This window comes from Pipistrellus hanaki, assembly GCF_964339955.1.
Source record: "Pipistrellus hanaki genome assembly, chromosome: 4".
Classification (NCBI taxonomy): domain Eukaryota; kingdom Metazoa; phylum Chordata; class Mammalia; order Chiroptera; family Vespertilionidae; genus Pipistrellus; species Pipistrellus hanaki.
The window spans coordinates 95,558,177-95,581,755 of NC_140506.1; the positions used below are offsets into that span (position 1 = coordinate 95,558,177).

Sequence of the window (23,579 nt, forward strand, 5' to 3'; positions counted from 1 at the left end):
TGCTGCTTCATGTTTTCCCAAAGATGGCGCCCCAAAAAGTTACAGCAGAGCTTGTGGCCGTCCCAAGGGCAACTATACCGGCCCCACCCCCATAGCCTCAAGAACCAGGCTGAAGCAACGGAATTAAAATTGTATTTATACAAAAAGCGGTTATACAACGACTGGAAAGGAAAAAAAAAAAAAAGGCAAAGTGACGAGGGGAGTTGGCAGTCAGGAGGGGCTGCCGTACTGGCCCGCGGCGAGGCCCAAGATGTTCGCCTGCAACAGGAGGGAAGGGAAAACAGCGTTAGAGCCAGGGGCAGGGCACAGGCCGGGGAGGGCGCCAGGCCAAGCCTTGGGCTCACCTTCAGGAAAGACTCCAGCTGTTTCCCTGACATGACCTTCACACGTTCCAAGTCCTCCACCTGGCAGGACAACAGCCATGGGCAAGTGGTCTAGGGCGTACCAGGTTCCTTCCCCCTAACCCACCCAACTCCATTCCAGTGCTGCCCGCCCTGGGCCATTACCTGGCTGAAGGGGCCATGGAGCTCCCTCCAGCCCACGATGAGCTGGGCCTTCTTTTGGCCAATGCGCTGCAAGCTGCGCAGGTCCCGGGCTGAGCCCTCATTCAGCATATCTAATATTTTTTGGCGCCCCTGGGCCAGTAGCTCTGGACTGATCTGTAGCTCCCAGCAGTCCTCAGCCTTTTCCTTGGACTCTGTGGCATCCAGGCCCTCCAACTGTGAGGTAGGGAGAGGTGAATGACAAAAACAGCAGAGTTTGCTGCTCAGCCCACTGCAGGCTTTGGACTCCTCTGCCAAGGATAGCAGCCTAATAACAACTATCTTCCCCGCCCTCTCCAGCCTCTTTCCCTCCTGTCAAATGTCTGACCAAGAACTTTTCCCTCTGGTCACTGATCTTATCCTCATTTTATGCAACTTGTGAAAGAATGGTTAATAGAATCGCTGTGAAGGTCAAATGAGTCAATGAACATAAAGCACATAGAGGGGCCAGATTTCTAAAAAAGAACCAGCTCTTTTTCACTGCTAGGAAAGCACATAGAAGGTAATAAGTGGCACCTCCCCCAGCCATCTCCGTTTTTAGGTAGTTCTTCACTGTTGTTTCATTTCTCCCATGTTTAAGTCATTGTTTCCCTACATGGGCTCGTACTTTTATAGAGGGCAGGACCAGGGATACATACCATACTAGCTAAGGAATTACTGAGTGTGAGAGCTTTCAGGAAGGAAGGTAAGTAAAAATAATAGAAAACCACTCTGCTAAGTATTGTACATGTATAACACTACAATTCATCCTAAATGTCCTGTGAGTTACTTCTGTATTTAGACCATAAGCAACTTGGAAGAGTTGTAAATAGCTGATAAATGTTCTGACAGGTCATGTGATTCCATGGTCATTGCTCCCTCCCTTACTTCCAGGCTCTAAGTATAACCGAAGCCTCCAACTACTCTGACCTTTCTCTTGCGGCTTTTCTTCTTCAGGATATGGATGCTAGCATTTGGGGATGCTGCCTGCTCCTGAACTGAAAGAAAGAAGTGGAGTCATTACAGAAACTACTTTTCACCCTCCCCGATAGCCACTTGGTTCTCCCATTTCCGATTCCCCAGTTTCCCTCCACCCCAAGTTAAGCTCTTCTTTTGTTGTGTTTCCACATGACATTTCTTAGGCCAGTATTTGAAAGAGATCTCAGCTGGTCTTGTATGATAATCCATCATGCATTTGTCAGTCTACCCCATGGTACTAAATGCCTGAGAGCAGAGAATCAGATCTATTTCAGACCCTCCTCATACTGTTCCAAACCCTCCTCCCTCCTGAAATCGGTTGGCTGGCCCCCAGAACCAAACTTACTCAATTGTAGGGGGAGCACCACAGCCTTTTTGAGGGGCTTAGCCACTGTGACTGTGCGGCGGGCAAGAGGTCGGGGCATTGTGGGAGAGCAATTCTCTTTCTCTTTTGGGTCCACAGTTTCCTGGGCCCGCACCTTGGCTTCCAGTTCTTTTTGCTTCAACTTAAGCCTCTGTTGGGAAAGGATAAGGGAGAGATGTGACCCAGAACCAACTTTAGGGCAACTTGAAGGAGTGGATTAGGAAAGTGAGTCTGCAGGGCTCCAAGGCCCTAGAGCAGTGGTTGCCGACCGGTGGTCTGTGAGGTCTGAAAGGCTGGCGACTGCTGCCCTAGAGGGCAGGGTGAGAGCCAATGGAAACTACCAGGAGACAACTGGAGCCCAATTAAGGGCTTTCTAATGATTAGAGCTGCCCAGAGATGGAGCAAGCCTTTTTAAAATACTAAAAGGAGGGACTATTCAATCAGAGTTCTAATTTGATTACTAGGTTTTCCAAAATGGCAACATCTTACATTTTTCCCTTTTATTTTATTTTTTGTCCTTTTTATTTTAAAACAATATCTTGATTGAGAGAGGAAGGGAAAGGGAGAAAAACATTAATGAGGAGAACCACTGATTGGCTGCCTCCTGCATGTCCCCCTAGTGGGGATCGAACCTGCAACCAAGTCATGTGTCCTTGACCGGACTTGAACCAGGGACCCTTCAGTCTGCAGGCCAAAGCTCTATTCACTGAGCCAAACCAGCTAGGACCATTTGTTCCTTTTCCCTGTAATTCCCTCTCCCATCCCCCTCCCACACACATCTGATCTCATTTTTCAAACCTAAGCCATGCTAAAGACATCCAAACAGAGGCTGAAAAAACAGAAGGACTCAGGTGGGGGGTGAAAACTGGGTGCTAGTTCTAGCCTTTCAGCGTCCTTCCTCATCTGAAGATCCTCAGATTGCTTCTCAAGGGAAACGGGGATCCCAGCCCCCACCTTTCTAACACTTACTTCAATCTCCAAATCCTTCTCCTCCACGGTCTTCATGAGCACCATTCGCTCTCGCTTTGGGGTGCTCAGCAGAGGAGTTCCCTGGGTCCCCCGGGAGCCCAGCAGACGGTCCAAGCTCAGGAGGCGCTCCAGCATGGCGGGGTCCATGCTACTTAGCTTCTGTAGGGAGCTGAGCAGACAAAGAGGTTGCTCCCCGCCTACTTCTCTCATCACCCTCTGCAGAGCAGGATTCTCCTCATTGGGCCTTAACTTGGTGTTCTATGTGGTTCCAGAAGTCTGGTGTTAACTTGTTGGATAATTGAGCAAATCATCCAAACTCTCTGTGTGCAGTATGGAGATAGATCACTATCCTCAGGAATACCAGATCAGATGAAAACAAGCTTTTTAAAAATATTTTATTGATTTCAAAGAGAGGAAGAGAGAGGGAGAGATAGAAACATCAATGATGAAAAAAAAAAATGATGAGAAAGAATCATTGATCGGCTGCCTCCTGCACACCCCATCCTGGGGAACCAAGTCCACAACTTGGGTATGTGCCCTGCCAGGAATTGAACTATGACCTCCTGGCTCTTGGGTCAGTGATCAACCACTGAGCCACACCAGCTGGGCGAGAACAAGCGTTTAATGAACACAGGAATTCGGAGCCTATGTGCCTATCCATTTGGAGGAGCGGTCAGGGAAGCTTCAGAGGAAGTCATCTCCAACAGGGCTCTGAAAGCCACTGAAGACCTCAAATCTCGAGGCTTTCTCCTGAGGGCAGCAGGAAAGGCCTATTCAAGTACAGACCTGAGCATTACAATGCCTAACATCTGTCCCTTCTGTCTGAATTTCCCCCTCACATCTGATCTCAATTATCATTCAAAGTGAACTTGAAGCCACCTCTCTCATGACGCCCAACTTGATTGTGCATCTTCTTTCCTACACTGAACTAGCTCCTCAGCGACAGGGATTGCCCTGTTCTGTGTGTACGATTACCTAGAAGAGCAGGATCAGGAGATATGGATGAACGTTAGAAGCCATTCCTTCCTAGCTCTCACAGAACAAGCAACTTCTCCATGCTTACTATACTCTGTACTACCTTCTCATATCACGTACTGATATTCCCGTCTGATTTCCTCTACTAAAATGTGAGCCCTCTGAGGTCAGGGTCTGCTAGGTCTGATGCGTCCCATCTCTGTGCTCACCCTTAGAATGCCTACTTGGCAGAGACCTTGCCTGTTCACATGTGATACAGATGTGCAAGTATATATGTTTCTGAGTTTGAGTTTGTGCACATAGAAGAGGGGACTGTTGACAAATGGCTTGAGAAGACAAGATTGAGAGAGGTGTTTCTGAGTGAACAAGCACATTTTTCCTTTTTTTTTTTTTTTTTAGAGTGGAAGGGAGGGGGAGAAACATCAATGTGAGAGAGTCACATCAATTGGTTACCTCCTGCATGGCCCCAACCAGTACCAGGAGATTGAGCCTGCAACCGAGGTACATGCCTTTGACCAGAATTGAACTCAGGACTTTTCTGTCCATGGGCCAACGCTCTATCCACTGAGCCAAACTGGCTAGAGCAAGCACATTTTTATGTATGTCATCCTTCCTCAGCTACAACAGCCCCCTGGGGCACTAATCCTTGGCCTCCTTACTTACTTCTGTTCAGTAAAAGTTTAGAGGAGGCTCAGAAGAAACAGCAATATTAAAACTGCAACTGGCTCCTTGGAGTTAGGAGGGCAGGTGGCGAGACATAGAAAACAAGGCCCATGAAACAAAGGTGACCTGAGGCCTAGTGCACACTGGCCCACAAGGGTAACAGAACTGGGGGCTGCGGAGGGAACATCCACAGAAGAGACTCAGTTTAGAGAAGCTTCGTTTGGATTGAGGGTAGAAGCAGGGAAATGCTATGACAACAACTGGCTCCTTGGAGAGTCATGAAGAGACTGGACTCTAACACAGACTGAGGTCTCAGCGAGACACAGCTCTTCATCTCTGTCTCCTTTTGCTCTAATCCCCTGGACCTGAAAAGACCTGACCCAGATTACTCCTTGAGCCAGAAGCCAAAGTGCCTGTCCTTGAAACAGCTGCCCCCAAATATGACGTTTTTGCGGAAAGGGAGGGGCGAAGTGCTCAAGCAGGAAGCCTCTGGAGGACCCAGGCCAAAGCACCAGAGGAACAGGTTCACAGATCAAGGGTCTGCTGGGCTCAACTCACTGCTGCTCTGCACCCAACCAGACACAACAGGAAAGGGAATATGCCCGAGGTCTCCCCATCTGCTCACCTGAATTTCTGAGAAGCAGAGGCTGGAGGTGCCAGGGGCTCAGGATTCTCAACCTCCTCTTCCTCAGGGCCTCGGGCTCTCTTTGCCTCTGAAGGGCCTACCAGTTCCTTCTGAGACAGTTTCACAGGTGCCAAGACTAGGAAAATGGGGTGGGGGGTATGTCAGCCTCTGCTACTGCTTGGTGGATTTAGCAAACCCCAAACTGTCCAGACCGGCCTTTCCACTCCTGCCAACCCCTGTCCTCACCATTAGGCTGTAAGCTCTCATTGGTAAAAGGTCGGTTGATCACCTCCTTGGACCTGGCAGCAAAATTGAGTGCAGAGACTGTGTCTAGGTAGAAGCATCTCTCGGGGGCAATGTTGGCAATGAGGATGCTGTGGGCTGAGCCACCCAGAGAGTCCTGAGGGATGGGGATTGGGCAGGATGGACTGGTCAGAAGGCCCCATGTTTCCATCTCTTGCCTGTTGTTTCCCAAACCCCCAGGAGGCCCAAGACCCTCCCTTGCCCTGATATGGGCGGCCTGACCTGCAAGAGGCGGGTGAGCTTGCTGTCCCGGTAAGGCACACGCGGGAGGCCCTGGTTCAGCGCATCCACCACCTTGCCCAATACGAAGAGCGAGGAGTTGATGGCTCCGCTCTCCTTCAGCCTCAGGCCTTTGTTGCCCGTACGCCGGTTGTCCTCTGAGCCAGCCAAATCAATCAGGTAGAGCTTCCCCTCCCGCTGACGGAACGGGGCCAAGCGTTCCCGCTGGTCCACCTGGGGAAAAGACAAGGGCCCAGCTTAGCTCCGGCCGAAGGGGCTTCCCGGGTCCTCACCATCAGCGGGCCTCACCTTCACCAGGAGCACAGCGTGACTGCGCGAGGAGCGCTGGTTGAGCCGAGTGGGTCCTACCGTCCGATTTCGACTGGCCGGCAGGAAGTGCTGCTCAAAGTCGGCAAAGCTAGTGATGGGCTTCTGCGTGAGGCCCGGAATCAGTATGTTTCCTCGACAGTCTTCTCGGATCACCAGGTCTCCAGATGCAGGGTTTAGGAGGTCTATCACCTATTGGAGCAGTGAGAGAGAGGGCCAATTCTCTAGACTAGGGGTGTCGAACTCAATCAGAGAAGGGGCCAAAGTCTATAATCCAGCCTAACTTGCGGGCCGAATGGTTTACTGAACAGTCATAAACTGACAATGTCATAAACTGACAGCGGAGTTTAGTGATGACAGCGCGGTGCGGGCCACATTGCAAGGCCTGGCGGGCTGGATTTGGCCCGCGGGCCTTGTGTTTGACACATGTGCTCTAGACACACAAAGCTCACTTTCTGGGGATCAGTCTCCTTCTCTCTGCAGGATTCTCAAAGTTGTACCATCTGCTAGCCCAACCACTCTCCAGGTGTTTGTTTGTTTGTTTGTTTTTAAAATATATTTTTATTGATTTTAGAGAGAGAAAGGGAGAGGGAGAGATAGAAACATCAATGATGAGAGAGAATCATTGATCAGCTGCCCCCTGCATGCCCCACACTGGGGATTGAGCCCGCAACCCAGGCCTGTGCCCCGACTGAGAATCAAACTGTGACCTCCTGGTTCATAGGTCGACACTCAACCACTGAGCCACACCAGCTGGGCTCTTTCCAGGTTTTTAAAATATACATTTTATTGATTTTGTACAGAGAGGAAGGGAGAGGAATAGAGAGTTAGAAACATCAATGAGAGAGAAACATTGATCAGCTGCCTCCTGTACACATAACCTCCCCTCCTCCCCGCGGAGATGTGCCCACAACCAAGATACATGCCCTTGACCATAATTGAACCTGGGACCCCTCAGTCCGCAGGCGGACACTATCCACTGAGCCAAACCGGTTAGGGTTCTTTCCAGGTTTAAAGTCCTTGATACAGCAAAACTTATGTTCTAGAACTAAGTTTCACTCGGACCCTTTCTCTCTCTCCTCCCCAACCAGAGCAGGGCCTCACCTTTTCCTGGTAGATCTCTAAGTAGGACATAGTGACAGAGAGGGCCCAGGGCCGGCCCTCGGCGCCCTCCTCCCTGGTGAGCTGTAGGAGGTCCATGAGAGCCCGGGGAATCACTCCAGGCTGCTCCGGGCTGCCCAGCATTGTGTGCGTCTTCCCTGGGAAAGAATGAGAGCTGTGAGATTTCCCGCCCCACTCCGAAGCCCTCTCTACCCCATAGCTGTTCCTCATCTGGCTTCCTCACCTGCCCCTGTGGGCCCATAGGCAAGCACACTGGCATTCTGCCCTTCCAGCAAATGCCTTAGGATGGGCTGCACTGATCCTGCATAGATGTCCTGCTGAGAACTCCCCTCTCCATAGAAGGCATCAAACCTGCAGGCAGGAAGAACGGAGGGAATTAATGGACAGTTCCAATTTCACCCAGACCTAGAGGATAATACTGGCCTCAGATGTAAAGTCTATCCCTTTCTCACACAAAGACCCTTGAAAGCACCAACTGAACACCTGTTTCATCCCAGTCCCTGTACTGATGTCAGGAATATAGAGATGAATCTGATGCCTCTGTTCTTGGGAGTTCTGCAGTCTGGTGAGATGGATACACACACACACACACACACACACACAGAAAAAAAGCCCAGATAGTAAATATAGGCTTTGTGGGCCATATGTTCCTTTCACAAGTACTCTATCCTTACACTGGAAAACAGCTTTAGACAATCCTATATAATAAAAGCCTAATATGCAAATAGACTGAATGCCAGGCCAGCCAAGGCAGGTGCCAGTGGGCAGAGAGGCGACCGGCAGGGGTGGCGGGTCGATTGGGGGGTGGGGCCGACCTGACCCCCAATTGGAGGAGGAGCTGAAGCGGGGAGCATGGTGGGCAGCAGCTCAGCTGGAGTTGTGGCGGTGATAAAGGCAGCAGTGCGTACACCGTAGCCTCCCAAGCTCGGAGTTCTGGCGGAGGGCAGCAGCAGGGAGCCCTGGCAGGTCCAGCCACTGCACCTCCATCTCCCCAGCTGCTATGGCCGCGCCCGGGGACTGCCAGCATGGCTGTGCCGCCCGATCCCCAAGAAGAGCTGCTGCCCTGGCTGGCCTCAGGTCCCAGTGGTTTGGGGACCATGAGGAAGGGGAGGACGAAACAGCGACGCCCAAGGCCGGCACCGCAGGCAGGGGAGTCCCGCCAGGCGCTGGGTGTGGGGGCCGGGAAAGCAGTGCCCCTGGAACTGGACTTGAACCCTGCCCACTGCTGCTCGTTGCCATGGGAACTGCATCCACAGGTAAGATGGCTGGGCACCGCAGCCCTGCAAATGATGTTGGAACCCGGTCCAGACTGCCCCCTCCATGTAGAGCGCCTCTGCACCTTCCTTGAGTTCCCCACCTTGAGCACCAATCTCCTCCCAGCCCCCCAACACACCCCATGCCCGTGCACGAATTTTGTATGTCAGGCCTCTAGTCTATGTATATATAAAAAGCTAATATGCTAAGTATCCAACTGTTTGACCGGTAGCTCTGATGAGCACTGACCACCAGGAAGCAGACGCTTAACACACGGACATGGAAACATGGAACAGACTGATGAATCTCAGAGGGGGGCGGGGGGGAGGGCAGGAAGAGATTAACCAAAGATCTTATATGCATACTAGATATTATATCTGTACTAGGGTCCCTCGGCCTGGCCTATGCCCTCTTGCAATCCAAGACCCCTCGGGGGATATCAGACTGCTGGTTTCGACCCAGTCCCCACAGGCCAGGCTGAGGGACCTCACCGGTGCATGAATCAATGCACTGGGCCTCTAGTATGTAAATAAATGAGCATGGCTATGTCCTGATTAAGTTTTATTATAAAGAAGACTCCTGGTCAAACTCCTGCAGGCTGTAGTTTGTCACCTTCTGGCCTAGGATGACAGGGCAGGGAGTCTGAACTTTAAATCTGACACCACCCAGCTATAGCCTGGGTTGGTTGGCTGGTTAATGTTCCCCCAACCGTCCCCACGCCTCCCCCAGATCCTAGTTGGGGGGTCTCCTGCTTACCTTCGTTGCTCCTTCCCTGCTTTGTGTTGATTTCCCCCACAAAACTCTGAACAGTAATGTATGTCTGATTCAGCCCCGTCTTTCCCCACAGTACAGTACCCCACAGAGCACCCATCACAATGGGCACCTGGGAACATTTTCTGAATGAACAAATGAAGATGTGGGGAACAAAGCAGTGCTAAGGAAGGAGTGAGAATCCTGAAGAAGCAGCTCTGAGAAACTATGTGGGTAAGTGATATGTGAGCAGGCCTCAGAGAGGGATGGAAAGAAGGATGCCTGAACCTTACTGGTATTTGAGAGTCTCCTGGTGGTTCCTCCAGTTGGCAATCTCTAGAGAATAGCTGTCTAGGCCCCGTACACAGGGGGCATCATTTGCTCCAGATGTTCCATCTACAAATGGCCTCAGTCGCACAGCCACCCTGACTCGAGCTGGAGGCGGGCGCCGGACAGTTCCCACCTTGCTTAGGCGACAGCGACCAGCTCCTGGAGGAGAGAAGAGACGTTTCAGCATGAAGTATGGTACTGCACAGAGGAAGCAGGGGCCAGCTTTGCTGAGAGGTAAGGGTAGGAGTGTTAGAGGAGGAGGTGTCTGGTACAGCTGAGCTCTGAAGGATGAATAGGAGCTTGCCAAGCATCCCAGGTAGAAGGAATGGCATGTGCAAAAAGCATAGAGGTTTGAAAGCTTGAGACCTCTTGGAGAACTGGTGAGGCAGGATGGAAGAAAAAAAGAAGAATCAAATACACGGTTTCAGGCAGAGTATGGTGGGGAGATTGGAGGTGAGAAATTATATACGGGTCAGGGACTATCGTGTACTCAGCTGGCATTAACATTTATTAAGCACTGACTACACGCCAGACACATATGGTGTTCCTGAAAGATAGTCCCATTTTATCAATGAAGCTCGTAGAGGTGTAGCATCTCCTGTGAGCACCTTGGTACTTTATACCTGGGGCCATGTGATAATAACTTTATATCACAGCCTATACTATAGCACTGTCCTTTGTGCTCTTCAACAGAGGAAGCAGCAGAGCCTAAAAGCAAAACCAATCCAGTATCTGAGAAGAGTAGAGACCGCCATAACCAAGGACACGAAAGAAGGCCTAGAGGCTCGAGCCTTGGGGTTACTATTGGAAGGGCCAGTGGCCACAGCTCATTTTGGGAGAAGTCCTTTTCTACCTTGGCCATGCTGTGGATGGCCCCAAATTTGGCCTCAGTTCCTTCCATCCTCTTTAAGTAGGTCCACGGGTGTAGACTGTAACACAAGTAACTTGAAAGATCTAGTTTAAATGCATATTTAGTGCCCTGGCTGGTGTTGCTTAGTGGTTACTGGTTGGTCTGCACACCAAAGGGCCTCGGGTTCAATTCCCGGTCAAGGGTACATTCTGGAGGCAACCAATCTCTCTCTCTCTGTCTCTCTCTCTCTCTCTCTCTCTCTCTCTCTCTCTCTCTCTCTCTCTCTCTCCCCCTTCTCCCTCCCTCTCTCAATCCCTCCCTTTCTTCTACTCTCTCTCTCTCTCTCAAAAAAAAAAAAAAAAAAAAAAAAAAAAAAGGCAATGGATAAAATATCAAGGGGGAAATAAAATACAGATTTAGCTCCAATACCTGGGGCAATGCCTGAGATTCTGCATTTTTAGCAAATTTCCAAATGCTGCTACTACTGCGGCACACTTTGAATTGACAGGGTTGTCCTAAGGATTAAGAGAACATTTGCTCCCCACCTAAAACCATTCTTATCTGAGATTTACAATACACACACACACACACACACCAAACTTAATGATTGCCTTCTCTTGATAGGATTTTATACAGGTTTATTTTCTATGTACCCAGTCCTATAATGCTGTAGTGTATGTTTTTTTTTGTTTGTGTTTTTTGTTTTTTTAAAGAATGGCACTGTGGACATCTTTGTTTGGAAGGGATGTGGTTGAGAGGCAGCCCCTAGTCTCTTTTTGTCCCAGTTCAGATTACAAAAGGCACTGACATGCAATCCTTCTCTACTGTAAGCATTGTTTAGTATGCTTTCGGTAATTCAATCTAAGTCATTACAAAAAACATTGAGGATCATTAGAAAACACATAAATATAAAACTGAAAACTCCCCTTTTTGTGAGGATTGAATGAGCTAAAGAATAAAATCTTATGAGGAGGGTATTTCTCTAATTTATGTTGGAGGGTATCATACTGTGGTTAACAGTAACAGCAAAATTCCAACCTGGATATCCTCACCTCCAAAAACCTGCTTTTAATGAGGATGTCATATTGCCTCTATTGTCTACCAACTCGGCAAGTTCTTGGCAGTTCTGAATCCTTTTTGCTGGTAACAGGGAGCCAGAGGCCTCATATAAGGCAAGAGGCTGGCATGTGTTGGCCAGAACAGAAACGGCAAGACAAAAAGGTGGACACACTACCCCTAAAAAAAAATATTTAAAAAAAATTTGATTTTAGAGAGGAAAGGACAGGGAGAGAGAAACATCAGTGATTGGCTACCTCCTACACAACCCCTACTGGGATTGAGCCTGCAACCTGGGCATGTCCAGCTGGTTCATAGGTCGACACTCAATCATTGAGCCACACTGGCCAGGCTAGAAAACATCTTATGCGTAAGTACGACTTACTACCCATAAGCAGGTAGCCTATTTATTTCAAAACTGGCCTCTGTCCCTTCACCTGACAAATGAAGCTAATTGCACCATTTCTCAATTTATGGTTTACCAAGCACATGTAGTTTTATTTAATTTAATTTTTTAAATCTTTATTGTTGAAAGTATTACATATGGTCCCCCTTTTCCTCCATTGACATCTTCTAGCTAAGCACATGTAGTTTTAATTTGATCCTCATGGCAATCCTGAAAGTCAGCAACAAGTAGAAATTAAATTTTCAATTAGCTTGTGAACCTGATTAAATGACTTAACATCCATTTGCCCCAGTTTCCTTGTCTATAAAAGGGTGTGGGGTGGGCCTTGGAAGGGCTTAATGAGAATTAAATGAAGTAACATATAAAATTCCAATGCAATAACTAGCATACAGCAGGTAGGTTCATTATTCAAGGTAAGGCAGCCTGTGTTCAAATCCCAACTCTACCACTTACAACTAACTGACCTAAAGAAATAATTATCTATTCCTATGCCTTAATTTCCACACCTGTAAAATGGGAATAAATAAAAATACCTTCTCTTTGGGTTATTAAGGCAACAAATAAGGTAATTCATGTAAAAGTACTTGGTTCTTGGTAAAAGCTCAGTAAGTGTTTTATATTTATCCCCCATTTTTATTTTTAAAATACATTTTATTGATTTTTTACAGAAAGGAAGGGAGAGGGATAGAGAGTTAGAAACATCAATGAGAGAGAAACGTCTATCAGCTGCCTCCTATACAATCCCTACTGGGGATGTGCCCGTAACCAAGGTACATGCCCTTGACTGGAATCGAACTTGGGACCCTTCAGTCTGTAGGCTGACGCTCTATCTACTGGGCATATCCCCCATTTTTCAATTAAGCAAACATCAATAGAGGTTAGCTAACTTGCCCGTGTCAACAGCTAGTTAGTGACAGAGGAAACTTCAAAGAAAGGTCAAATGCCAAAGTTCATTATATGATTCCTCAGGCCATCTCAGTCCTTCCTCTTTGTATCCTTATGGGCCTTGGAGTCTGAGACAAGTCCCACCTACCAGCTGTGTGACCTTAGGAAGGCTTAATGTCTTGAAGACTGTTTCTCTTTATAAAAATAACAGTATTTCAATATACATGTAAAAATAACAGTATCCTCAAAAGATTGCAAGTCAAAGAAAAAATATACATACAATGTTTAGTACAGTGCTGGCAGCAAGTGCTCTCAGTATATGTTAGCTATTGTTGTTGTTATTATTATGCTATTTCTCAAGGCAGCAACTAGCGTCTGTATTCACGATTCAGCAGGGTTACCAACGGCCTCCTTACTGCTGAATCTAGTGGACATGCTCCGCCCCCTTCATCTCTGACTTCCCAGCAGAATTCAATACCCTGATTGCTTTCCTTTGGGAAATACACTTTTCCCTCGTTTCCATGCCACTTCACCCCTTCTCAGTTTCTGCTATTCTTAAGTTTTTCCTAGGCTCATTCTGTTCTCTCTAGACCAGGGAAGCTCAGTTTGGATAATTCTTGTGGTGGGCTGTCCATGCATTGTGGGATATGTGGCTCACATATTAAACACATATGCCATAGCATTTTGTCCACCTCTCCCCAATTTCAACAACCAAAAATGACTCCACACAAGTTTCCCCATGGAAAACAAAACTGCCTCTAGTTGAAAACCACTACTCGGATTCATTTCACCTGCTCTCTCGGCTTTAATTTCCATCTTAAAGCTGATGAACTGACCTCCACACTAGAGCTCTCTCCTGAACTTCAGATCTACATTCCAGGCTGCTGCCCTGACATCTTACAGGGCTGAAGGTACCTGGAACTCCACCTGTCCTCACCTGAACTCTTCCCCATCTCTCTGCAACGTCATCCTCCTCCTGTGCTCCCTAACGGAAATGACAGGCACCAACCCAAAGAGGGGAATCTTGGTTAACTCACTTTCTCATTCCCCACGTCCGTTATTCATTACATAAGTCAATTCTACCTTTTTATTTTTTTTATTTTTATTTTTTTTAAATATATTTTATTGATTTTGTACAGAGAGGAAGGGAGAGGGATAGAGAGTTAGAAACATCGATGATAGAGAGTCATTGATCAGCTGCCTCTTGCACACCCCCTACTGGGGATATGCCCACAACCAAGGTACATGCCCTTGACTGGAATCGAACCCGGGACCTTTCAGTCCCCAAGCCGATGCTCTATCCATTGAGCCAAACCGGTTTCGGCTCTACCTTTTTATTTTATTTTTAAAATATATTTTATTGATTTTTGTACAGAGAGGAAGGGAGAGAGACAGAGAGTTAGAAACATCAATGAGAGAGTTATTGATCAGCTGCCTCTTGCACACGCCCTACTAGGGATATGCCCGCAACCAAGGTACATGCCCTTGACCGGAATCGAACCCGGGGCCCTTCAGTCCCCAAGCCAACGCTCTATCCATTGAGCCAAACCAGTCCCGGCCAATTCTACCTATTTAAATGAGGCCACTTCTCTCTTCCCACTGTACAAGCTTATCCCAAGGTCATCATCTCAACAGTTTCCCATCTGTCTCTCTGCCTCTAGACTCACTCACCTCAAATCACTCTCCATTTCCTTCCTTACATTGTGAACTAAGCATGTCAAACTCATGACCCACGGGCCGCACAGCAGCCCACAATATTTTTGCTGCCCAGCCAATATAATGGTATGTAAGAAACATTTTAATAAAAATTTTGTAAAACTTAATTTTTACAATATACTGTTATACATAATTATTAATAATGAACTACAATGTTTACTAATGGCTGATTACTATAATCACACCTTACGATTACGCACCTTACACGCAGGTACACCGTTCCTCTCCACTAATACTAGCAGCGAATATTTTAGCAGCGGATTGCCACATTAGTCTAGGACTGACTTGTTTGGTGTACACAACAGGAAATATTTTACTTTCAGAGAAGAAAAATAGGTTTGTGTTACACTTATTAATTTGTGCAGATATTCAGTGTCTGGTAAGTTAATGTTCATAAAAAAATATTAACTTTTATTTAAGTGTTCTATTATTTTATGTTAATGATGACTCATTTATTTCAGCCCTTTGTATTCAGATTGTCTCTATCAAAATAAACCCGTTTCTATGAAAATTGAAGCTTTATTTTTTTGGGGGGGATGGGGCCCACATAAACTTAAACCTTATTTATTTGTCCCTTACTAGCCTTTGAGTTTGACATGCTTGCTGTAAGCACTCAGCCACAATGAATTTCCTTCAGTTCCCACACACACGATGTTGTTCACACCTTTGGGCCTTTGCATGTGCTATTCTAGCTCCCTGGAATATCTCTGTCCACCCACCCCGGCCAAGTGATCGAGGTAAATCCGCACACCTTCCTTCCTCTAACAAGCCTTCCCTGCTAAAGCGACTGACCCCTGAAGGTTCAATTAGGTGCTTCCACGGCTCACTGTAACCCCCATCCGGGCACTAATCACACGCCACTATAACTGCGTATTTGTCTGTTTTCTCCATCTAGCTGTACACTGAGTGAAAATAAATCTTACTCTGCTTCCCTTTACATCCCCAATGCCTAGCTCAGAGTAGGCTCTCAGAGAGTATTTGCTGAACAAATTAAGATGTGATGAATATGCTAACAAAGTATTCACTTGTTCCTTTCTGTTTTCATCATACAAGTGGCTCTCTGCCGTTCTTCCTCCAAAACTCCTGGCCCAGGAGAGGGAGGAGGCACCTGGAAACAACTGCTTACAGGACAAGAGTCTCTCCCGTTCAGAAAAGCAGCGCTGAGGTTGGGCGCCGCTATTTCTTCTAATTTCCCCCTCTCCTACAATTCCCAAGCTTCGTGTACTTAACTCTTTCCTCTTTTATACTGAGCATCTTTTGCCTCTCTTTTTAAAGAAATCACTTGGTAGTCTTTTTGCTTCACCAAAGTCTAGAAAACTCCTATCCAACCTTTGAAACACACCTCAAATATTGCTTCCTTAAAAAGTCCTTCCAAAATACCCAAGGGTTTACTTCAGATTCTGTACTCTCTATAGCAGATTATTTATATATTATTATTTGTTTAAGTGACTACTAAATGTTTTCATGTTATTAAATGTTTAAATGACTATCTACTAAAACAGATTATAAGCTCCTCTAGAGAAGCGACCATATTCATTCAAGTGTTTTTATGATACCTACTATGTACCAGACACAGTGGGTCTTGGGAGGGTAAGAGCGGGTTGTGCTCAGACAGCAGGAATTTTATGTGCTTGGACGTAATGGCTAAGAGTAGGGGCTCTAGAGGTGGACTGCCTGAGTATGAATTCAATATTTACCAGTTGTGTTAACCTATTTAACCCATCTATCCCTCAGTTTCCTCATCTGTATAACAGAGACAATAATAGCACTAAGTGGAGATTAAATGACCCATCACCATATAACCCTAACAACTGTGCCTGGTACTTAGCAAGGGCTCGGCATGTGTTTGACATTCTATCGATACTAAACAGCGCTGCTTCTCCACAGGGCCTGACAGACAGTGAGGGGACTCCAAGAAATGACTGTGGTGCCCACCACAGCCACAGACCAGAACTCAGTCCACAGGAAGAGAGCAGAGACATAAACACGTACAAGATTCTGACTATCCTAACAGTCTCTCCAACTCTAAAGCTGCATTGATCTCCACGGCTAGAGTGGAAAAAAACAAAAACCAACAGCCCCTTATTTCCCTTTTCTGTGTTCTCAGCACAGATTATGCTGTCAACTCACAGCTGCAGTCCGTCTAACCGTCGGCCTGCCCTCCTGTCTCTCCCAGGGATCTCCCCGCACCCAAACAACTCATCCCACACGGAACCCTTGGCCCTAAACCGACATCCAGCTCCCTTGTTTTCGTCCTCACGGTTGGAGTGTTTGCCACTTTTCGCTCGCTTATCACGTAATTTCCCGAGATGGGATCACCGTCTTCATTTTGCCAGTAACTGAAGCTCACAGAGGAAAACTGCAGTCAATGGGCTCACAAGAGGCTTTAAGTGCCAAAGTCAGGTCTCAGCCCGAGGGTGCTGTTCCGCGCAGAGTAGGAAACAGTGAGAAGGAAAGAGCGAGGTGGGCTGACCTGCGGCTCCCACGATCGCCGGGCTCCCCACCCCTCCGGGGCAACCCCCGGAGCCCGGGCCAGATACTGGCACGGCACCCGCCAGACTCCACACCTCCCAGCCCGGGCCCGGCTCACGTACCTAACGTCGCCGCCGCCATCTCGCGTCGCCTCAGCTGCCTCCTTAGACCCGCCTCTCGTATTCGAATTTCCCGGTGCCCCGCCCTCTCTGGGCTCCACCAATCAGGGCTATTCGCCGCCGGAAGCCTTGCAATTACCCCGCCCTCTAGGGCTCGCCCAGAAGTCCAGCACGAAAAAGGGTCCCCGCCTGGGAGCGCATGCGCGTACGTTAGCCTCGCAGCCCTTGAGGTCCCGGCCCCCGCCCCTGGGCGAACCCGGGCGCCCGAGGCGGCGGCGGCAGCGGCCTTTGGGGGAGCCGCTGAGTGCCGCCCGGGTTCGAGGCGTAGACTTGCGTAAGTGCAGACATTTCGCCTCATTTCCCCCCCCTCAAATAACTACGAATTTTAGTACGAATCAGGCAGACAGTGATTGAAGGCACTTTATCAATTTATCCAAAAATTTCCCTACGCCGAATACTATTTTCGTGGTAGAAGAGGTGATGTAAATAAGGAAAATGTTGCGTGGAAACGGGATTATTCTAAACGGCCGGGAACGGTCTTCTCGTTGTGGAGGTGTTTCCTCCGCTGTTTGGCGCGGAGACGGGGCGGCTCTGCGGGCCGCGGGGGCCGCGCCGCGGGGACCGCCCTGCGGTCCGTCCTCACGCGGAACCCGAGGCCGGAGCCACCAAGTGAGGAGCAGAGGCTGGACGGGCCCCCTTAGGTCGCATGTCGCCTTGTTTGTAACAACATTGAACATAGTGTGCGGGAAAGGCGGGCCTGGTCAGTTCCTTAGTCAGCTTCAGCCTAGGTCCCCTAGCCCGTAGCTGTCTGTTAGGCAGTCCCCTTCCTGACTGGTAACTTACTCAGGGAAGATCATGGCCTCTTGTTTGTTTATCTATTTTTAATAATTCTTTATGGTTGAAAGTATTGCATATGTCCCCCTTTTTCCCCCATAGACCGCCTCCAGCCCGCCCCCGCCCCACCCCCGCCCCAAGCCCTCACCGCCCCTTTGTCTGTGCCGGCTCTTAGGATCCTTGTTTACAACATTACGTCCGACCTGTTAAAAAACAAAATAAAAAGCAAATCTTAGACCAGTGGTTCTCAAATGTTTTGGCTTTGGAATCCCTTTACGTTCTTAAAAATGGAAGCCCCATTGATCTTTTTTTTTTTTTTTTTTTTTAAATATATTTTATTGATTTTGTACAGAGAGGAAGGGAGAGAGATAGAGAGTTAGAAACATCGATGAGAGAGAGTCATCGATCAGCTGCCTCTTGCACACCCCCTACCGGGGATATGCCCGCAACCAAGGTACATGCCCTTGACCGGAATCGAACCCGGGACCTTTCAGTCCCCAAGCCAACGCTCTATCCATTGAGCCAAACCGGTTTCGGCTGATCTTTTGTTTATGTGGGTTTTATCTGTCCATGTTTACTCTATTACCCTCTTTCCCCGAAAATAAGACAGTGTCTTATATTAATTTTTGCTCCCAAAGATGCTCTAGGTCTTATTTTCAGGGGATGTCTTATTTTTCCATGAAGAAGAATACGGTACACATTTATTGTTAAATGAAAATAAAGGAAATTTATTACCTGTATACAGTATGGTAGTATGGTAGTTGTCAACACAAACCAGACAAACTGAATCCTACAGTATCAAAAATTTACTCATTTATTCAATGACAATCATGTCATCATCTTCTGGAACATCATCATAACAATCCAATTCCTGAATTTTCTGGTGAATTTCTTGTGACTCCATTTCTTTCAGAATCAGTGGACCAAATTTCTCATGTTTAGCCTAGGAGGGGCCTTATTTTTTGGGGATGCCTTATATTTCACTCAGAAGGAAACCTGTAAGGTCTTATTTTTGGAGGATGTCTTATTTTCGGGGAAACACAGTAGAAATTAAAACAAATTTAAACTGTTTATTAATGCACTTAACAGTCCTGGCCAGGCGGCTTAATCTGTGGGAGCATCCTTGCACTCCTGGAAAGGTTTCAGGTTCGATTCCTAGTCAGGGCACATATCTCGGTTGTGGGTTCAATTCCTGGCCTGGGTGCATTCGGGAGGCACTCTATGGATGTCTCTCTCTCTCTCTTCCTGCCTCTCTCCACCCCCATCCTCCGCTCTTTCCCTTCTCTCTCTCTCCAAAATCCTCTGGTGAGGATTAAAAAATAATTACAGTAACAAATCCATAGAGACAAAATAGATTAGCAGTTGCCAGAGGATGGTGAGGGGTTGGTATATTGGGACTATAGCTAATGAGATAAGCTAGTAGCCAGAACAAGCAGAATAGTGAAACTGAGACAGAAAGCTAAATCTACTAAATTGAAAAATCCCATCTTCCCTTAAACCTAAAATACTTAAAAGTAAATAGTTTACATTTCTCCCTAACCAGAGAGTAAATAGCTTAAATCACCCTACTCAAGAAGATAGATAGCAGAAATCCAGTTAGTGCCATTTTGCCACCACACCCAAGTCCAGATAAAGTGAGGGGAATAAGTTTTTTTTTGGCACAACATAAAACATGAATATTCTATTGAGATCCTCCCCTAAACTCCCAGCCTTTAAGACCCCTCAAACCGAAGATCCCAGCTCTGACCTCTCCTCCTAGCAGCATGCCCCTGCCTTTCCTTCCGCTCCACTCCCTCCAACCTCCCCCATCTCCTCTGCCCCCTGCCAGTTCTTCCCTCACAGGCACGCATCCCCTAAATGCTAAGGTGACCCTGCTAGTGGTTCTCAACCTGTCACCACCCACAGGTTGAGAACTGCTGCTGTAGGACCTAAGACCATCGGAAAACACAGATATTTACATTACGATTCGTAACAGTAGCAAAATTACAGTTATGAAGTAGCAACGAAAATAATTTTACGGTTGGGGGTCACCACAACATGAGGAATGGTATTAAAGGATCTAGGCATTAGAAAGGTTGAGAAGCACTGTGCTAAGGGAACACACAAGAGTTGGTGGGCAGCAGCAGCTAATCCCAGGCTAACCCCCTGAACCTGTCTCCAAGGCTGCCTGTTCTCGGACTTAGTGAGCCAAAGCGGCCCAGCGTAGGCTCATTTCCCCACCTAGTCCCCTTCCTGGTGCTTCCTCTATCCTAGACCCTTCCTTGTTTCATTGTCCCCAGCTTTAATAAACTTCCTCTAGCCCTGACCAGTTTGGCTCAGTGGATAGAGCGTCGGCCTTCAAACTGAAGGTCCCAGGTTTGATTCCGGTTAAGGGCACATGCCCGGGTTGTGGGCTTTATCCTAGTGGGGGTCTTACAGGAGGCACCGATCCATGATTCTCTCTCATCATGGATGTTTCTGTCTCTTTCTCCTTCTTCCTTCCTCTATGAAATCAATAAAAATATATTTAAAAAATTAAAAAATTAACATCCTCTAAAAAGTCACCTGGACTCATGTTGTGAAATCTTTCCTGCACAAAGTCAAGAACCCACACATTACTGACAGGCCCAAGGCAGACCCTCAGGGCCAGGTCCCCTTTCTAATAACACTAATAGGTATGGAGTTTCTTTTTGGGTGGTGGAAATGTTTTGTAATGAGATAGTGATGATAGCTGCCCAACATAATGAATATAATAAAAACCACTAAAGTGTACACTTAAAAATGGTAAATTTTATGCTGTGTGAGTGATATCTTCATTGTAAAATCTGCCCCCAAATTACAATAACAAATGCATTACATAAAACATTTTAATTTAAAAATAATGTTTCCAAAGGAAAAAAAAAAAAGAAGAGAGATATTGTTTTACATTTTTACAAATCTAATGTATGACTGGAGAGAAAATAGCTGGGCCCAGTTGGTGTGCTCAGTGGTTGAGTATCAACCTATGAACCTGGAGGTTATGGTTTGATTTCCTGTCAGGTCCCATGCTTGGGTTGCAGCTCAATCCCAAGTATGGGATATACAGGAGGCAGCTGATCAATGATTCTCTCTCATCATTAATGTTTCTTTCTCTCCCTCCCTCCCTCCCTTTATCTCTGATATCAATAACAAAAATATATACTATATAATAAAAGTGTAACATGCAAAGCTACCAAACAGCAGAACGACTGGTTGCTATGACGTGCACTGACCTCCAGGGGGCAGATGCTCAACACAGGAGCTGCTCATGGTGGTCAGTGTTCTCCCACAGGGGAAGCACTACTCAGGCGAGAGCTGCAGACTGCCTCTGCAGCAGCTCTAAGGATGTCCCACCGACGGCTTAGACTTGGGGAGCGAGCCAAGGACTCTCAGACTGCAAAAGGGTGCAGGCCAGGCTGAGTGACCGCCCTCACGCCTCAGTATACAAATGTTGTGTACCAGGCCTCTAGTCCTATATAATAAAGAGGCAATATGCAAATTGACCATCACTCATTGCACAAGATGGCCACCCCCATGTGGTCAAAGATGGTCACCCCCAAGTGGACATAGATGGCTGCCACAAGATGGTCGGCAGAGAGGGTAGTTGGGAGGGACCAGGTCTGCAAGGGAGAGCAGTTGGGGGCAACCATATATGCAGGAGAGGGCAGTTAGGGACAACCAGGCCTGCAGGGGAAGGCAGTTGGGAGCAACCAGCCCTGTAGGGGAGGACAGTTGTGGGGGATCAGGCCTGCAAGGGAGGGTAATAGGGGGGGACCAGGCCTGCAAGGGAGAGCAGTTGGGGGCAACCATATATGCAGGAGAGGGCAGTTAGGGACAACCAGGCCTGCAGGGGAAGGCAGTTGGGAGCAACCAGCCCTGTAGGGGAGGACAGTTGTGGGGGATCAGGCCTGCAAGGGAGGGTAATTGGGGGCAACCAGGCCTTCAGGGGAGAACAGTTAGGGGTGACCAGATCGGCAAGGGAGGGCAATTAAGGGTAACCGGGCCAACAGGGAGGGCAGTTGGGGGCGACCAGGCGTACAGGTTAGGGGTGGACAGTTAGGGGTGACAAGGCCTGAAGGGGAGGACAATTAGGAGTGACCAGGCTGGCAGGGGAGGGCAGTTGGGGGCAACCAGGCCTATAAGGGAGGGCAGTTGGGGGGACCAGGCTTGCAAGGGAGGACAGTTGTGGGGACCAGGCCTGCAGGGGAGGGCAGTTAGGGGTGACAAGGCCTGAAGGGGAGGACAATTAGGAGTGACCAGGCCCGCAGGGGAAGGCAGTTAGAGATGATTGGGCCAGCTGTGGAGCAGCTCAGCATTGATCAGGCTGGCAGGAGAGTGGTTAGGGGGTGATCAGACTGGCAGGCAGAAGCAGTTAGGGGCAATCAGGAAGGCAGGCAGGTGAGCAGTTGGGAGCTAGCAGTCCTGGATTGTGAGAGGAATGTCTAACTGACCATTTAGGCCCAACCCCACCGGAATTGGGCCTAAAGGGGCAGTCGGACATCCCTCAAGGGGTCCCAGATTGGAGAGGGTGCAGGTTGGGCTGAGGGACCCCCCTCTGCCCCCCGTGCACCAGGCCTCTAGTCCTAATAAAATAGTAATATGCAGCCGAAACTGGTTTGGCTAAGTGGATAGAGCGTCGGTCTGTGGACTCAAGGGTTCCGGGTTCGATTCTGGTCAAAGGCATGTACATTGGTTGTGGGCACATCCCCGGTGGGGTGTGTGCAGGAGGCAGCTGGTCGCTGTATCTCTCTCATCGTTGTTTCTAGCTCTCTATCCCTCTCCCTTCCTCTCTGTGAAAAATCAATAAAATATATATTTTTTAAAAATTATAAACTTGACTGTAACTTAAAAAAAATAGTAATATGCAGATTGACCATCACTCCAACACACAAGATGGCTGTCCCATGTGGTCAAAGATCCTGTCCCATGTGGACACAAGATGGCCACCACAAGATGGCCAGCAGGGAAGGGCAGTTGTTAGGGAGCAGGCCTGCCAGGGAGAGCAGTTGGGGGTGATCAACCTGGCAGGGGGGGGCAGTTAGGGGTGACCAGGCCAGCAGAGGAGGGAAGTTTGGGGCAAACAGGCTGGCAGGGGAGCAGTTAGGCATCAATCAGGGTGGCAGGGGAGTGGTTAGGGGTGATCAGGCTGGCAGGCAGAAGCAGCTAGGGGCAAAAGAGTAATATGCAAATTAACCATCCACTACACCTGCCAGCCACAGGCAGTCGGACATCCTTTGAGGGGTCCCATTTTGGAGATTGGAGAGGGTGCAAGCTGAACTGAGGGACACCCCCACCCATGCACGGATTTCATGCACCAGGCCTCTAGTATATATGAAAAAAATAGCTGGATTCTCATATCTGCTTCTGCTATCACATATCATATAACCTCTTGAAAACACCTCCGTACACTTAAAAAAAGGGGGGGGGGGATGTAAGGGGTTAAAAATCAAATGGCATCTTAGTTTTTTTATGAAAACTAGTAACCCTACACATGAATCTGTGCGCAAGTAGCTCGCTGCCGCTTGCCTCAGGGTGCCACCGGCCCACTGCCTCTGCCCTGCCCTCCTGTAGCTCTCTGCCCACTGCCCCGCCCTCCTATAGCTCTCCCAGGCTCATAGCATGCTGCCCAGCCCTCCTGCTGTTTGGTCATTATGCATCACAGTGTAACAACCATTTGCATATTACCTCTTTATTTTGTAGGATAGTATTGAACTTGCAGACTCCCTTGAAAATGTCTCAGAGATCTCCAGAATCTTCTGGACCATGCTTTGAGAACCACTGACTTAGAGATTGGCAGTTTGATTTCCCCCCTACACTTCAGAAAAGGCTAGTAAGGTTTTCACA

The 23,579-nt window shown here is 48.0% G+C and overlaps 1 protein-coding gene across 1 annotated transcript; it reads right to left on the bottom strand.

Annotated features, from left to right (window-relative positions):
• Positions 1-116: 116 nt before the first annotated feature.
• KIF22 (kinesin family member 22) lies at positions 117-16,992 on the bottom strand. The gene is made up of 14 exons (XM_084883026.1): positions 16,908-16,992; positions 9,364-9,559; positions 7,290-7,417; positions 7,049-7,203; positions 5,927-6,136; positions 5,621-5,851; positions 5,342-5,495; positions 5,096-5,231; positions 2,833-3,001; positions 1,846-2,014; positions 1,452-1,519; positions 507-719; positions 345-404; positions 117-258 (listed from the first exon to the last, which is right to left on the bottom strand). Exons 1-14 carry the CDS (start codon positions 16,924-16,926, stop codon positions 211-213), a joined length of 1,956 nt encoding a protein of 651 aa, XP_084739152.1. The 5' UTR covers positions 16,927-16,992; the 3' UTR covers positions 117-210.
• Between the last annotated feature and the right edge of the window lie 6,587 nt (positions 16,993-23,579).